We start from the raw sequence: 17,045 nt of genomic DNA, 5'->3' as shown, positions 1-17,045 counted from the left end.
AAAGCCCGTCTTGCGCAGCACTACGCTTTTCTTACACGGTTTTTTCATGCACCCCTCCTCCGCTTTCCTCGTCGCCCTCTCTTCGGTATCACAGTCTTTCATCCCCTGAAACGCTCCGCGTTCACTGTTTAATTCTTCGCAATGAACGCACACAGTCGTAAGGCATAGCAACTTATGCGAATCATTTTCCCATCTTCAAATCAAATCTTCATCAAATCTTCATCAAGGGCAGGGTTGGAGGTCCCTGTGTATGGCCCGTGAGGTTGAGTGGGCCCAGATGGGATGTACTTTTGACATAAGCTATTCTTAGCGTGGTCCTGGCCATGCGTCTTGCTTTCTGTGAATAAAAGCTTGGTGAGGCGATCTTGATATGAGCGGGTCGTGGTGCTATCAATCAAATGTTTTAGATAACTTTCTGATTTTTTTTTATAACTGACAAAACGACACATAGTAATAACAGAGCATACTGATTTTGGCTAAAACATACATTTAGACACAGCTTTTCTTTGCTATAAAGTTTCTGAATGGAAATATTTGACCGAAAGTATATTTAATGCTACCCAGTTCTTGCATGAACTTCAGGGTCCTTTTCGCGACCTGATGACGCTATCGTTTACTCTCCGTATTTCTTTTGTATCCTTGCCTCCATTTTTTTTATCTCTTATTCTACTAATTATGACACCTCCTCCGTGGACCACAGCAGTGCTTCGTAAGAATGCGTAAATTACGGTTCTGATTTTCCTCAAAGCGTTCTTCTCCATGCTCCGTCGAATATGCTGGCTATGCACTGGAAGCTGTAAATCGTTGTCTACGTGAGCGTTTCGTCTCATTTTTAATTGGTTCTTTATCAGTGGAGCTAGGAGAAATTGAAATGTTGCCAAGAGGCGAGTTTAACTGCCAAGAGAGACACACTCTCCCTCTTTGCCTCGACTATAGCTTCCGCCGGCAACATTCTCTGTTTGCCTTCTCCAATAACGGAGTCTAGAGATTGCGTCACGGATACGTCACGAGCCCCGCATTCCTCCTTTTTTTATTTATTGCGATTAGCATTCTTAGGATACTTCTCGCAATTTCTCGTGTCTATCTGCCTGCCGCTTTGTCTATATACAACCATTTGCCCGCCAATTTTAGTCATTGGGTAGTTCATTGTCTAATGCGTAGAGAATAATTGGGCTGCCGTGCTGAGGGAACTGGGTTCGAAACCAACCGTCGGACCAACTAGGTATGTGCCGCTCTTCAACGAAACTCTTTGACGCCAACTTGGGACATCGAATATGTACCGCAGGGTAGGTGTCACTCTTCAAAGACAAAAAAAATGTTTAGAATTGCTCTCCGGTGGAGTGCGGAAACGAACACGCGCCATATATGTTCAAGAAATCTTTATATATATATATATATATATATATATATATATATATATATATATATATATATATATATATATATATATATATATATATATATATGGAAAAGAGCAGTTCTGGGTCCGGGTAAATATTCAGAGTGAAGCAGACGCGTGTGAAGCGGTTTATTGACGTTTCGGCCGGGGTTCTGATGAAGGCCGGACCCCGGCCGAAACGTCAATAAACCGCTTCATACGCGCGTCTGCTTCACTGTATGTATATAAATATATATATATATATATATATATCAACACAGCACAGCTTCAGAAGAATTACTGAGCGATTCATTTTCAGTGCTCGCGCCTCGCACCACAAGCACGCGTAACAAACCTGTAAGTTGATGACAGCTTAAATTAAGATCGCGATGGCAAATACACCGCTGTCCAGCTTGGAGAATATGCATAGAACGCCAGGCATTTACGATCGCTGAATTCCGTGACGTCAGAGTGGAGGCGAACACCTTCCAAAATCGGCGTCTCTGGCGAACTACGTGTAGGAGCGCAGAGGCAAAGAGGGCAGGTGAAATGCAGCTTTGTTCGTGCAGCTAGTGCTAACTGCTTAGGTCGTCAGCGAGTGTATAGCGACTGCTGTCACCAGCATCGTATCCGCTACCGCCACCCTCCTCACCACTTGCGCGTAAGCAAACAGTACGGAATAAGCGCACGGAAACACACTGTGCATGTGTGAACGTTATGCATACATATAAATGCGCGAGGGACGAAGGGGAAAGAAACGCGAGAGGAGAAAGGGGCATCGGAGGCACTACGCAAAGTGCACGCAATTTTGTTTCTTTTCTCAATGTCTCTATCTTTTGTCATTTGCTGAGAGAGTTCAGATTTCGTTAACACATGCGTACACGATCTCAGAGTGAGGCCGCAACACTAGAAAAGGAAAGAAAAGCTTCATGTGTGTCATTGCTTGCTTGTTTGTTTGTTAGTTTGTTTGTTTGTTTACCCGGGAAAGTAGAATGTAGAACGCGCGAATGCCGAGGACGCCGTAAGCGGGTACGTTTGGAAAGCACACGGGGGTTGCGGCAGCGGCGGCGGCAGCAGCAGCGAGGGCCCTCGAACCGGACCAAACTGGTTCCGGCGGGCCTGCGCACCGGGCATGCAGGCAAGCGTGCGCGCGCGCTCTCACCATGGCAGCGACCTGCTGGTTGGAGATGATGATGACGTTCGGAGGGTCGCCAACGGGCGTGGCGGCTCCGCCAATGTTCGAGAATATCACCAGCCAGATGAGGATGAGCTTCGGGTCCAGGTCCATCACCTCGCAAAGCCTGCGTGTGCATGCGCGGGAACCTCGTGACGTTGGGTCGCGCAACATGTCACTATACGACGCCAGACAGAAAAGCGAGCATGCATGGGCTATGCTGCTAGCTGTTGTACTTACATTCCTGACCACCGACACTGCGTGTGTGTGAGGTGTGTGCGTATGCTTGTGTGACGCCGGTTATGTGACACTGCCGCAATTAATTCACAGACACTTACCCCGGTATTCAGAAATGAATCTTAACTTGAAGCCCATGTTTGACTTGATATAAATGACGCTTGGTGCGAAGGAACCAAAGACGCTCATTGCGTTTCCTTTAGTGCGTTCACGACAGGCGTCATTTGAATCAATTCAAGCGTGGGCTTCAAGTTACGATGCATTTCTGAATACGGGGTTAGTTTGGAGCGAGAAGCGCATTCAGCGTTCGATTACGGCCACAATCACAAATCTCACTTTCAAGCGTAATTAAGCCGTAGGGGATATGTTTTGCTCCGTTTCCTCCCATACGCTCTTCGCTCCCGCGTGAACGCACAATCGCGTACGGAAAGTGTTACAATGCGAAAATTGCAGAATACTATCAGTCATATTCATGTGCGCTCAACGGCCTAACCTTGCCACACGTGCTCTTCTCACGTTCAAGTGCACGATTTGGCCCTCAATTTCAGCTCTGTGCTTTCGAACGCCAAACACGTGCGTACTTAAGCTTTCTTTCTTCCGTCTCACTCGAATTCAGCGTCCCAAAAGCTTTTCCCAGAGTGTACAAACTGCTCACATACTAGAGGGGGCGACAGCTGCTCCATTCAATGTTCTAAACACAGCACATCTTTATTGACCGCCATGTTAATTTCAAGGCGCGGATACTGCACGATGCACACTGCACACTGCACACTGTGGGTACAAATATCCGACAAGAGAATTTCATAGGGAGAGACATGAAACTCTCCTGTCGGATATTTCTGTGCGTCCAAGGCTGTAAGAATTATTACATAGCTTTAAACTACGTCTTTTGTCATCGCATATCTAGTTAGAGCTCCGTTGTCGGCCTCTATAAAATTTTGTAAAGGCCTAACCCTAAGGGTGTTACCAGTGCGACAAGAAAACCCCGCTTAAGGGTGTAAACATTTTTACAGTGCAGCCTTCCCATTTTTCTGGTAGTAGCTGCTGTACTATTCTACATGGCTAGAAATGATGTCTTTTTGGGGTGGGGTCTTCCGTCGTATAATTATGAAGTTGTGCATGCAGGCCTCGTTGGTGCATTCTTTTTAAGCCTTAAATATACATAGGTTGAAAATATTAAATCTGATAACTTGCTCGATGTAGTGTAGTTTCCGTGATTCCTCGCTTTCTCTGTTGCACTCGCGGACATTTCAAGCAGTGAACACATCATCGCGGGACAACTTGTTTTGCTATATCGCTCATAATATTCGGCGTCTATGCCGATTCCGTATATACAGCCGCCTATAACCATGACTCTTTCTAACGCACAAATTTGTGAGGAAGAGTAACGCCTTCTCGAGTCCCGTTCGGTGTCTTCATGTATTGCTTTTTCACACTTACTCGCCCTGCCCTAATAAGGGTTACAGTTAACGATACTTATGTTTAAAAAGCAGCGCTGCAAAGTTGAACACAGTGACGAGTACAGCACGTACGACGCACATCTATCAATTTGAACACAGAGACGAGAACAGCACGTACGAAGCGCATCTATCAGTTGACAGATGCACTTCGTATACGTGCTGTTCTCGTCTCTGTGTTCAACTTTGCAGTGCTGCTTTTTAAACATATGTATGATATTCCAACTAGCCCCAACGCAAGCCTTAATCTACGGTTAATGAGTTTCGGGATACTAAATACATTATGGAAATTAATACAGGCTACGAAGGTGGCAGAAAATCCTCCTCTTCATCGTACAGAAGCCAAGGCGTTGGATGAAGTTAGCCCGAGCTACAGAAGCCAGAGCCGACGGAGCGACCGAAGTGCGCCGCCGATTAAAGAAAAACGGGCACATTCCTGAGAGGTGCAAACTTCCACGAGCTTCTGGCACGTAAAAAAGGTGACACTTTAATAGCGAGTACGTCGGTCGGTCGGTCCGTCGGTCGGTCGTTCGGTCGGTCCATCGGTCCGCCGGTCGGTCGTTCGGTCGGTCAGTCGGTCAGTCTGTCGGTCGGTCGGTCCGTCGGTCGGTCGGTCGGTCGGTCGGTCGGTCGGTCGGTCGGTCGGTCGGTCGGTCGGTCGGTCGGTCGGTCGGTCGGTCGGTCCGTCGGTCGGTCGGTCGGTCGGTCCGTCGGTCGGTCGGTCCGTCGGTCGGTCGGTCCGTCGGTCGGTCGTTCGGTCGGTCCATCGGTCCGTCGGTCGGTCGTTCGGTCAGTCGGTCAGTCGGTCAGTCGGTCGGTCGGTCGGTCCGTCGGTCCGTCGTTTAGTCGGTCGGTCCGTCGGTCGGTCGGTCCGTCCGTCGGTCGATCGGTCCGTCTGTCCGTCGGTCGGTCGGTCCGTCGGTCGGTCGGTCCGTCGGTCGGTCGGTCCGTCGGTCGGTCGGTCCGTCCGTCGGTCAGTCGGTCAGTCGGTCAGTCGGTAAGTCGGTCAATCGGTCAGTCGGTCAGTCGGTAAGTCGGTCAGTCGGTAAGTCGGTCGGTCCTTCGGTCGGTCCGTCGGTCGGTCCGTCCGTCCGTCTGTCGGTCGGTCGGTCGGTTGGTCGGTCCGTCCGTCCGTGCGTCCGTCGGCCGGTCGGTCGGTCGGTCGGTCGGTCGGTCGGTCGGTCGGTCGGTCGGTCGGTCGGTCGGTCGGTCGGTCGGTCGGTCCGTCGGTCCGTCGGTCCGTCGGTCCGTCGGTCCGTCGGTGACAGACACCATCAAATTGGTGGTAGATGCAATCGAGAACCTTGTCCATTAGGGCTGGGACGTGGCTGGGCCTACAGCCACACAAAATTGTATCGTTGTGAACGCGAAGGTTCCCCTGTGACGTATGCATGTTGTATTCTCAATATCTTGTTCCCGAAGTAGAATTCGGAAGAATCTTTGGGGGGACAGGTAGAAGCTCGTAAACCAGTGGACATTACCCAGCTGAGCCAGCAGCCAGTCAGCGCGAGACATCGGGTACGCTGGTACTTTGGTGCGAGAATTCAGGTGTCTGTAGTGAAATAGCCACACGATAGCCACGCGGTAGCCTCCGCAGTTCTTCCCCGCATGGACAGGTGCACTTGAGCAGCGGCTTATGCTGCGCCTGACCAGGCCTGCATCGAACACATCATCTAAGCAGGCGTCCACGATGCGTTCCTGTTGTGACATGAATGAGCACAGTTTCGTACGCACAGGGGCGCTGTCACCTGTTTTGATAGTTTTTGCGATAAAGTTTGCGGCGGTCGTACGTGTTTTCCCAGGGAGCCATGGCGGCGATGAAAAGAAAAGTAGTTTTTTTGTGCGTGGCTTGAGCTTGCTTCTGTTTTTGATTTGCTGATTTTTAGCCTTTAAATAGTAATCGGCTAGTTTTCCTTTCTTTCTTTTCTTTTCTTTTATTGAAGTGAATGTTAGGAGAGGTCGGCGCCTTTATGGTGCTACCGGCTATTCCTTGTCACTTGGCAAACGCAACAAATTTGCGTAAAAAGGGAAAATAGCGACACAAGATATAACACTCAGTAGAACACCGGATCAATAAAAAATATACCGTCCAACAGTACATGAGTCGCAAAGTTCTGTGCATTAGTTCAGTCCACGTACGCATATATAAAGTCAGATGTTTTGAACAGCCAAAACACACAACACGTGTAAAACACTGCAAGTACAGAACAGAATTACACATACTGCGAAAAAGTTGCGATCACCACATAAACCAATTATGAACCACGAACAACGTTTATGTAACTCATTTAGCGTATTCGGATCATCTGATACTTAATATTTTCCCAAAATGTCGGTGTCCTCTAAAAACGTTTTCAGAGCAAGAAGTGCTCTTTTTTCGAAGGCCCGCAGTTGGCCATGGGCCAAGTATCTTCTTTAGAGTGAATGGTCTTGTGCAGGTGTGTTTCATGTATATTTGGTTTTGCAAGGTAGTCAGAGCGTCCTTTCGCGAAACGTGTCTTTATAGCGCTTGAATAGTAGTTTGGAAGTCGCAAGACTATACGCTATTAGTGATTGTAGTGAGTATGCATTGGTATCGGGAATACTGGGTTGGTAGGACAATGAGAGCGTGGCCGCGTGTTTGAAGACGTGTGAACACGCGTCACACCTTAAGTCTGTGTGGCATTTATTACTTCTAAATCATTGGTGATAATTGGCAGAACTTCAAGGGTTTAGATTCTGTGCTTATCGGCCTGGTACATTTCAAGGACGGACATTGGGTGCTGTCATGAAGCGAGCAATAGCAAATCTCGCTGAAAATGCCCACGGACGCAACCTTGTCGTAGTAGCAGGTGGACTAAATGATGTCCTAAACAAAAAAGGGACAGGACTAGCCCAGCGCATGGCGAAGAGCGTAGACGACTTGCGCGAACTGTCCCCTCAGGTGCAGATTGTGGTGTGCACGGTGTCGGAGGTGCCTGTACGTGACAGTAACGTACAAAGAGCCGTAGTGGCTGCTAATGAGGCTATATAGACAATGAGCCGAAAGAAAGGTTTCGAGGTTGTAGAAGTAAACAGGGAAGTAAGAAGGTGAGGTGTGGTGGTTTCCAGCGAAACGGGATCCACTTGAATCACAGGGTTGGACAAGAAGTGGGCTGGCGATTTGTTGGTAGCGCGGTTGCTTTTTTTTTTTGGGGGGGGGGGGGGGGGGGGCACGGGTGATCAGGAGGCCAGTGTAGGTAGTAATGAAGAAGGTCCCCTTGGAATAGCATCACCGTCAATAAGAAATAAAGGAGGAAAACAAGAAAGAGAGCTCGCTATGCAATAGGCTACATGAACATGCAGGGCGGTGAAGGAAAAGTGGGTAGAGATTGAGGAACAATTAAATAGAGAACAAATAGGGGTGTATGCGGTTACAGAGGCGCACCTTAGAGACTCGGAAGAGCCGCCAGTTATTGATAATTATGTTTGGTAGGGGTGCAAAAAACTAAAGCGGAAAGAAAGGGAGGGGGAGTGGGAATGCTCATCCATCAGGGAGCCAAATGGAAAAAAGTAAGTTCAAAATGTCAAGAGCATCTTTGGTTATCATGTAGAATTAGCGGAAAGAAGACTTGGCTGGGCGTAACCTATTTGTGGACCGGAAATAATTGCAGAAAGAAGACTCCAGAGTTAGTGGAATGTCTAAATGCCGATATTGAGGATTTCGGGAATGGTGCCGAAATTATCATATTAGGTGACATGATGCCCACATACATTATCTAGATGGCTGTACCGACAACAACGGGAAGTCAATGCTAGATCTTTTGAGCAACATATCCTCGTTGTCGTGAATACAGGGCCTAAGTGTGAAGGGCAGACCACGTGGGAAGTTGGAAATAGACCATTGATTACTACCTGATGAGAGAAGGAATTCATGATAAGTTGAGAAAAAAGGGTCATTGACTAAAAAGGGTATAGCTGCATAGGGAGTGACCATAAACATATTCTTGAAAATGGTATATGTAGTTGGAAAAGAGGGCAATGAGCACAATATGACCAGTACAAATTTGAACGTTGAGCAAATAACAAATATAGGCACAACAGTCGAGGAAGAACTTGGCAAATGGCCAAGCAATGAATGGGAATATGGTGAGCTTCTCAGCGTAATAACGACAGAAATAAGGAAAGAGAAGCAACATGCTGGATGGAAACGAAAAAAGAAACCGAAAATCTGGTGAAACAGGGAGATGCGAGAAACAATCGCCAAACGACAGAAGGCCTCCTGAGAGAACAGGCAGGCAAAAAAAAAAAAAAAAGAAAAAAAGCGCAGTTGCCGCATGATGAAGTAGCCAGATAATGGGAAATCTACCGGGAGAAAAAATCTATGGTTCAAATACTAGCTCAAGCCAACATAAAAGGTGAAAGTGAACGTTGGTTGTCAGAAAGTGAGAAAAAGAAGGCCGCACCTAGAGTATTTTGGAACCCCATAAACTTATTGGGCAGGAAGTCTGGAACAATACAACAACATATTCTAGACGAATATGGAAACAAACTGGAAGGGGACGCGGCACTAAATTACATCCGAAAAATGACAGGCGAACCTTTCCAAGGCAATGACGAGGTTGTATTTGAAGGACAAAAGAGCATGAAAGAGACACAGGTGGAAAAGGCGCTGGTGCTGAGAAATTTGAACTGGAAGAAAGCCGAAGAGAAAATTCCTAAGCGTACAGCCACAGGGCTAGACGAGCTCCCCGTTAGGCTGATTAATGAACTAGGACGAAAAAGTAAGGAAGCTCAGTTGAAAGCAGTAGAAAAAAGTTTCGAAGACAGGCGAATACCCGACAGTTGGCGACAAAGTAGAATTAATTTAATTTATAAAGGTAAGGGGGAGAAAAATAGAATTCACTCATATAGACTGTTGACCATTACATCGCTAATATACAGGTTAGCAATGCAGGCAATTACATTAATGCTGCAAACATGGACAGAGAATAATGGCATTTTAGGAGAACTTCAGAAGGGCTTCAGAATAGGTAGGCGTCCAGATGATAACTTATTGGTCCTTACTCAATGTGTTGAAATACCTGGAGTAGAAAGGAAACCGCTATATATGTGGCCTTTTTAGACATTAGAAGAGCGTATGACAACGTAGAACGCGACATTTGTGGGATATTCTGGAAGGGTAAGGCTTGGGATACGATTTTATACAGCTTTTGAGGGAGATTTACCTAGAAAATACCGGTTGCGTTGAATGGGAAGGGATGAGGAGCGAGGAGAAAGTTCATATCAACAAGGGACTGAGACAGGGGTGCCCTTTATCCCCACTGCTGTTTATGATGTACATGGTGAGGATGGAAAGCGCGCTAGAGGAAAGTAATATCGGGTTGAATATCTCATCCAAATAGGCGGGTGCAGTAATAGAGCAGCAGCTTCCAGCTTAAGTTTTATGCGGAAGACATTGTGTTTCTAGCTGAGCTGACTAGCAAATTGATATGCAAAGTCTGGTTAATATCTGTGGACAGGAAAGCGAGAATTTAGGTCTGAAATATAGCGTTAAAAGATCGGCTGTTATGGTGTTCAATGAAAACAGTGAAGAGACAGTGTCAATTCGGGGCCAGCAAATATAACGGATAAAAGAATATGAATACCTTGGTTTAAGGATAAACGAAGGCGATAGATACCTGGAAACAAAGGAAAAAACAATAACAGCAAAGGGGAAGAGAAATGCAACCATAATGAAACACAGAGCGTTATGCGGATACAATAGGTAATGACAAAGGTAATATTAAAACGCGCGGCACGGTGCATCTTGCGGCTCTTCCACAGGCTTGCCGAGTTCCGAACGTCGTGAACAGCGTGCGGCATTTGACGTTCAATGAAAATGGCAGGCCACTACGGTGCCACCTCCCGCACGGAGACACAGTGGCCAGCATCGGCGGATTTGGCCACGTAGTAACGTGCATTACGGATTGTATGAGATTTCGCTTCACTTGAACACCCTTGCAAAGCTCGTATTGCATGAAGCTGAGACAGCCTCAGCTCTCGCGAAGTGAATTTGTGATGTCTCGCACCCCTCTACACACCTGGATACACCATCGCGATAGTGCGCTTGCGATCCCCTGTAATATTCGGAGTAAAGTCACCCACATGAAAAAGAAAAAAAAAAGAAGAGAGAAAGAGAAAGTGTGTGTGTGTGTTTGTGTCTGTGTGTGTGTGTGTGTGTGTGTGTGTGTGTGTGTGAGAGAGAGAGAGAGAGAGAGAGAGAGAGAGAAGTTTTGAGCGAACAAGCTACATCCCGTTTCGCTCGAGTGACCCAGGAACAAGCTTGAAAGGTCAAAAGATTATAAGCTCTAGTCGCGGCGTAATCTCCGCCACAAATTTTGTTATGGCCGTTATTCAGAGGCTTAAAGAGCGTCACAGTTGACGTAGTCACTCAAGTGAAAAGGCTGAATACCTGGATTAGCTCAGCCACGCATGTAGCCGGTAAATGTAACGAGACTTGCCTTCGCCCTATATTCTGTGAAGACGAAAAAAAAAGAAGCCTGTAATCACAAAACGTATGCTGCTTCTTACGAATGCGGAAATAGTTAATCAATTCAACACCCTGTTACAAGGTCTGGCGGTTCCAGCAATTTCAGTATACAAGATGAAAAGAGTCTTCTATTAATTGTTATTTAGTGTCCATAAAGCTCTCTCTAAAGCATAAAAAAGCATGTTTTATTTTACCACAATGTAGCCGCATCCACATTATTTCGACCGCGAACGTAATGCACTGTAATGTAAATGCATTCGCGCACAAGCGCATACATGCGTGAACACACGTGTTGCATTTTTCGATACATACGCGACGAAGAAACGGGTAGACTTTTTGCAACGCACGCGTGTAACGAGGAAAAGCCCGCCGCACTACCTCCGGAGGTCTTTTGCAATCGGAGCCATGGTGGGTTCACATGAGAGCTCGGCATTTTGAAACGTAACGTTGGTCTTACCGAAGCAACTAAGCCCTTGCGTTTTATTAGACTGCGTGAAGCATCCTAGGATTGGAAGTGCTGGCATGCCTCGTAACAGCCCTTGCATTGGACGTGCACAGGTGAATATCTAAGAAAGCATATTTAACTGTCAACATAATTTCATATTTAATAGACACCTACGAAACAACTTGTAGCTAGCGGGTCTGCATGTTTTCAAAAAAATAACTTGAAAGGTTACGTTCCTAAATGTTAGAAACATGCTGTGTGCAAACAACGTACGTCGTGCTCTCTTTTCTCTGGATTTATACTACTGCGGCCAGCGTGCTCCATATACCAATATCTATCCTCAGACATAGTGGCAGGCGAAAAACTAGAGTGGGTTATAGGCAAAGTAAGCTTCGCTTTGTCGCTTTAAAGCACCTGCGTTACAGGTGAGCGCGCAACATGGCCCGCGTTGTACATCAGCTAACGAGGCCATCAGCGGCCAAAAGAAAGCGAGCAAAGCACCGCTTCGAAGGAGAAATGGCCGTATCGGCGGCGTGCACATTCATCTAGAGAAACGACCGTCGGAAGCGGTGTTCGAGCCCAGAGAGAAATCGATATCGCGGAGCCCGCCAGTTAGTTCGGCCGGCTTCGCCTCCGCAGAGAGACATCGAGAGCGCCGCACACGGAGATGGCCGGTGCGGAACAGAGCGCTGCGCAGGAACCAGCGGACCCGGTTAATTGGGCGAGCGCAGGATCAATAACGGCACACGCGCAGTTTCAAATTGAAACGACATTCTTTAATGTTGCCCGTAGATGCGTCGATCGTTCCGTACTGCTGCTTTCTTTTTATTAAAGAAAAATTTTTAGGGGGTGGTGTTCGGCTTGCGGCGCACGTCTCAATAATTAGGATTCTTTAAAGCGCGTAGCTTTATTTAGCTCTTTCGCCCGTTTTCGCGGTCGGAGACAATCGTGCCGCTGGAGAAGTCACAAATATAACGAATTGGCTCGTATGTTCAGGCCCTTTTTGCGGAGTGGTTTGTTCTACAGGAACTAGATGGCACTTTTGGCTGTTCGCCGCACGTTGCCTCAAGCCAAAGCGCACGAATGCGAAATCGTTAGCGCTTCTACTGCTACTGTGCGGTAAGCTGTCGGAAATGAAAGTGGGTGATAGCTTATTTACTGTGCTCCATGCACGCTGTAAAATGTGGATCGGTAGAGGTAAGACGAGTGCATAGTACGCTGAAAAAATAGTGACTGGCATAATAAGGAATGGAATGAATGTGTGTGGACAGGTTCACGGACCGCTGCTACAACTGCCCGTGTTGCTGGACATTCCAGATGCACTGCTTTTCTCGAGAAAAAATTCAATCATGCGCTAGCGTTGCATCGATACCTTACAAAGAAAGGACTTCAAACCCGTAGCGTTGGCAAGAGCGAGTACCGCTCGTTACATGGTGACAAAGTGAGTAGTGCCGCTTCAAGCGCAGAGAGATAGCTCCACCCAACACACATCCACCCAACTTACACTCCAAACTTACGTCTACTCTATGGCCACGTATCAAGAATAAGCGAATGGACGCACTCTTGAATTTATGCGTCGAAGCATGGGCGATGGACTACACCGACAGCGCACTAATTTTCGAAGCTGAACGTTACGTGACGATCCACAGAGTAAGCGAGTGACTAGCGATAATACGTCTTCACTACAAACTATTACAAAGTACTGAACGTCTACGCCACAAGGCCTTGTGCCCGGCAAGAACAAATATAGCGCAACTGAGCAGACCCGCGAGCGATTAGGCAGAAAATAAGCTATCACATGGTGACCGCACCGAGGAAGGCTACTGGGTCAGAAACACGAAGAGCCACTTGTTCGACGTGTTTGCCAAGTAAACGACAAAGAGCAAAGGGCACTGATTCCGATTTAATTTGGAAGCGGAAACTTTGACAGCTTGGAATACATTTCTAGCTCCGCTTCTTGTAGAAGCAGCGGATACGTTGCTTGCGCCATTTGTTGGAGCTTTCGTCGTATCGCCCGATTGCAACGGCGAGTTGTGTGGGCGAAGTGATGGAGAGGATGATCCTCGGACGCCTGGAGTGGTACTTGGAATACCGCAACGTCTATCCAGACGTCATGGGAAGCTTCCGACGTGGCCGATCGTCGACTGATAATGTCGTCGACATGGTTACCTACGTTCAGCACTAACAAGGATGCAAACGTCTCTGCGCTTCTTCATTCGTCGACGTCAAAGGGATGTACGACAACGTTACACATGAAGCCATCCTCGCCACTCTCAAAAAAGTAGTCCTCGGTGGTCTAACGTTTCGATGGATACACAGCTATCTCTCTATGCGATCGTTCTTTGCGAGCACCGATGACGGCCACACTTCTCTACATTACACCTACTGTGGCGTCCTCCAGGACACGGCGATGTAATGAGCCCTATACGTTGTTTAAGCTCACGCTGATTGGCCTCCTTGATCGGATTCCAAACACAGTTAAATTATCAATGTACGCAGACGACGTATGCATTTGGGCGTCTCGAGTGACACGCTTACAGGTACGTGCAATGCTCCAAAAAGCTGCCACTCAGACTGCACTGTACGTCCGCAATCAAAGTGTGAACATTTTATATAATAAATGTGCACTTGTGGCGTTTACTTGTAAGCCCGTGACGCACTACAGTGTATTAATCAATGGGTAGATGTTATATACCGTATGTTCGGTCATACATATTCTTGTGTGCCATAATTGACAGCTCATGCAGCCCCCATGTGTTGGGCACCGAAAAGCGGTTGACGGGCATCTGTCACCTTTTCAAGTTCTTCGCTGGAAAGACCTGGGGAATGTCTACAAACGTTATGCTGCAACTATATAGGGTACTTTTCCTCGGCCTTTTTACAGTACCGCTTGCCAGCATTGACTAACGCAAGTAAAACAAGCCTACGTACTATACAAGGTGTTCAGGACCAGGCGCTACGGATTTGTGTAGGTCTTCCTCAAAAAGCGTCAACGGTGGCAACTATTGCGATCACCAAAGACCACCTCAACGAGACGCATAGCGCAGTTGAAGCACTAAGAGTGCACGTAAGACACCTTGCCGGGACTCTTTCACACCACCATGCCTCTCTACCTTCGGAGAGACCACGTCCCTCGTTCTGCCGAACGGTATCCGCACGTCGTGAGGTTATACCATCTTACTTCACATCTGCCGCGAGACCTTCAACTCCTCCTTCGGTGCCTCTTTCAGCCAAATATCAACCTGATAATACCTGGCGTCCGGAAAAAAAAGCAGATATGTCATAGCCAGCTCTTGAAGAGCTTACCTTACTCCTATTATAAGAGAAGTACCGGAATTACACCCACATATACACCACGGCTCCGTCCTGGCGAATAGCTCTTCCACAGCTGTGGTCATTTCTGCAAAAGCCACCACTATCAAGTTGAAAACGTCTTACTTGACAACGTCGACGGCAGCAGAACTCGCAGCGCTCGGCGGAGCCAGGGGATGTATTCTCGGACGGTCACTTTTGGAGATATCACTTTCAGTACGCGCTTTAATGAATGGTTGAGCAAAACCGGATAAACCGATCGGCTGGTTGAGCACTATACGTGACGCTGAATCGATAGTATCACCGAAAGTGATCGTCCGATAATGCGTCCCAGGACATATGAGATGCTTCTGGCATGAGCGCTGCTGGCGTGGAGCGTTGTGGGCACACGAACGCTTTAAGCAAACTATAGCGTTTCTGCTGAGCTACTTTGTGTATGCACTGGTCTGAGCCGGCAGTAAAGGTTGAGCTAACGTAATCTAATATTTCTCTGGGAATTGAATAACGCCTACGGTTTCCCGTTTGTCTTCTCACGTTCACATTCGAGGTGCGACGCAAAGCCACCGGCGGGGCTCCTCATCACGAGGGCGTTGGCAGAGGCCTGGGGGCTGCCAGGACGTTGTTCCTTGCGCCCAGCAGTACAGTTGCCTAGCGTGCTGCGTCTCGCCAACATGCCGCAGCGTCGGAGGAGCTTAGGCTCAAAGCTAGACCTTCGATATAGCTGTCATGGCTTCGCCCTTGCGAAACTGACAATCTTTTTTTTAGGTACTCTTTACAATTACTTCGCTTAGAATGTAGCGTGCCCCCGTCTTTGCAATTAGCGCCACCATCCTGCCTTAAATAGACGAGCGTTCGTCAAACATCTCCGGATTTTAACGCGACAGCGTTAAGGAGCTCGTGTCGCAGAAAAGCCGGTGTCGTCGCTGTCGGCGTCGGCGGCGTTGGCCGTGAGCGATATTATAGGCTATAGTGTGCTGCGACGAGAGCCCTCGTGGAGCGCTTTTAATCTAAGGCGCCGCCACGGAGCCTTTCGGTTGTCTCTGTTTGTGCCACCGCTCCAACAGCCCCGGCGTCAGGAATTCTCATCTAACGTGCATGCGAGTGTATCAGTGAGAGTGCTGCGCATGCTGTCATGCGCCAAAGAGGCAAGGCTCGATCATGCTAAAGGGTTTAGAGGCGGCGAGAAGAGGCGTTCTCAGTGAAAACGAGGATGAGCGACCGTGTAAACGACTACGGCACTTCTGACGGCACGTGTGCACACATCCCTGAACCGTCTCCATATTTCATCACCTTCTCTTCGTCTTGCGCGCGTACTTGACAAGTGCTGTGAACTCGACATAAGTGTTCTGTTGAGCTTTGAAAACGCGATCATGGTGAAGCCAGTGCAGCAGTTAGGCCGTCTGCAGGCAACTGCCAACCTGAAATTCGTCAAAGAGACACATACGTCGTGCCGTACTTATTTGAAGCCGTGAAGAAGAGGAGGAGGAGGAGTAGATTTTAATGGAGAGAAAGGAGGAGAGGTCGGCCTGGAGAGCGTGTCTCTAGCCTGCTACTCCTCACTGGGGAATGGGGAAGTGGGAAATACAGGGAAAGGTAGGTGGCGGATGATTATGATATGGTACAATGAGATACTATATACACGTTGTCCAATATGCGGAAGAAGAAGCTCATGAAGTGAAGAAGAGGTTTGACATGGAAAGTGGGAATGACACACCGGTCATGTAAACGCGGAGAGAGAGAGAGAGAGAGAGAGAGAGAGACGAAGAAAGGTGAGTAAAAAGGAATGAAAGGGAGGTTAACCAGATTTCGCCTGATTTACTACTCCACTCTGTTGGAGTGGAGAGAGCTGAAAAAGAAGGAACGAGAAAAGAGGTGATGCGCGCGGACGCGCATCGTTCACTGTGCATTCAAAGGCACCCACGGGGCCAATGGTCCAGTTCAGAGTCCAACACAGCAGTTGCACGTACACTACATTAATACATAGCCTACTGATGCATATGTAACCAACTCGACCGGTACCCCTAGGAACAAGTGTGCAGCGCAGGAAAGAGTAGTCTTTGTCAGAGTTACTGCAGACGTATAGTGTCAGTTTGTCAGAAGTACACACCCACACACGCACACACACACGCACACGCACACACACACACGCACACGCACACGCACGCACAGCGATCTCAAATTACCCGTGCCTTGCATTATGATTCCAACCTTGCGCCTGCAAAATCCTTAATTTCATCAACCGATATAATTTTCCGCCGTCGTCGATTGGGCATCTATTCCTTTGGCACCCATTGTGGAAATCTAATGGTCCTTCGGTTATCTGCCCTGTGTATTACATGGACTGCCCAGCTCCATATTTTTTTCTCTTAATGTTAACTAGAATAATCAGCTATTTCCGTTGGGACTCTGATACACATCGCTCTCTTCCTGTCTCTTAGGCTGAGTTCACACTTGAGAAGCGGCAAACGGGCGGAAAGGCCAAATTGGGCGGAAAATCTTTTCCGCGCCACTGCAGCGGAAACCACTGCTGCTTTCTTTCGCCCACATCCATC

General features: G+C 47.8%; 1 protein-coding gene across 1 annotated transcript in view; it reads right to left on the bottom strand.

The window, feature by feature from the left end:
- LOC126536932 (P protein-like) overlaps nucleotides 1-17,045 on the bottom strand; it is a 359,119-nt gene that overhangs the window by 243,988 nt on the left and 98,086 nt on the right. Inside the window, exon 6 of the mRNA XM_055073617.2 lies at nucleotides 2,541-2,679. Coding sequence (XP_054929592.1) covers nucleotides 2,541-2,679 — 139 coding nt within the window. The remainder of the gene's footprint in view (nucleotides 1-2,540; nucleotides 2,680-17,045) is intronic.

The sequence above is a fragment of the Dermacentor andersoni genome, chromosome 4, assembly GCF_023375885.2.
Source record: "Dermacentor andersoni chromosome 4, qqDerAnde1_hic_scaffold, whole genome shotgun sequence".
Lineage (NCBI taxonomy): Eukaryota > Metazoa > Arthropoda > Arachnida > Ixodida > Ixodidae > Dermacentor > Dermacentor andersoni.
The sequence above is the reverse complement of the archived record's forward strand: the minus strand, read 5'-3'. Positions and strand labels throughout refer to the sequence as shown.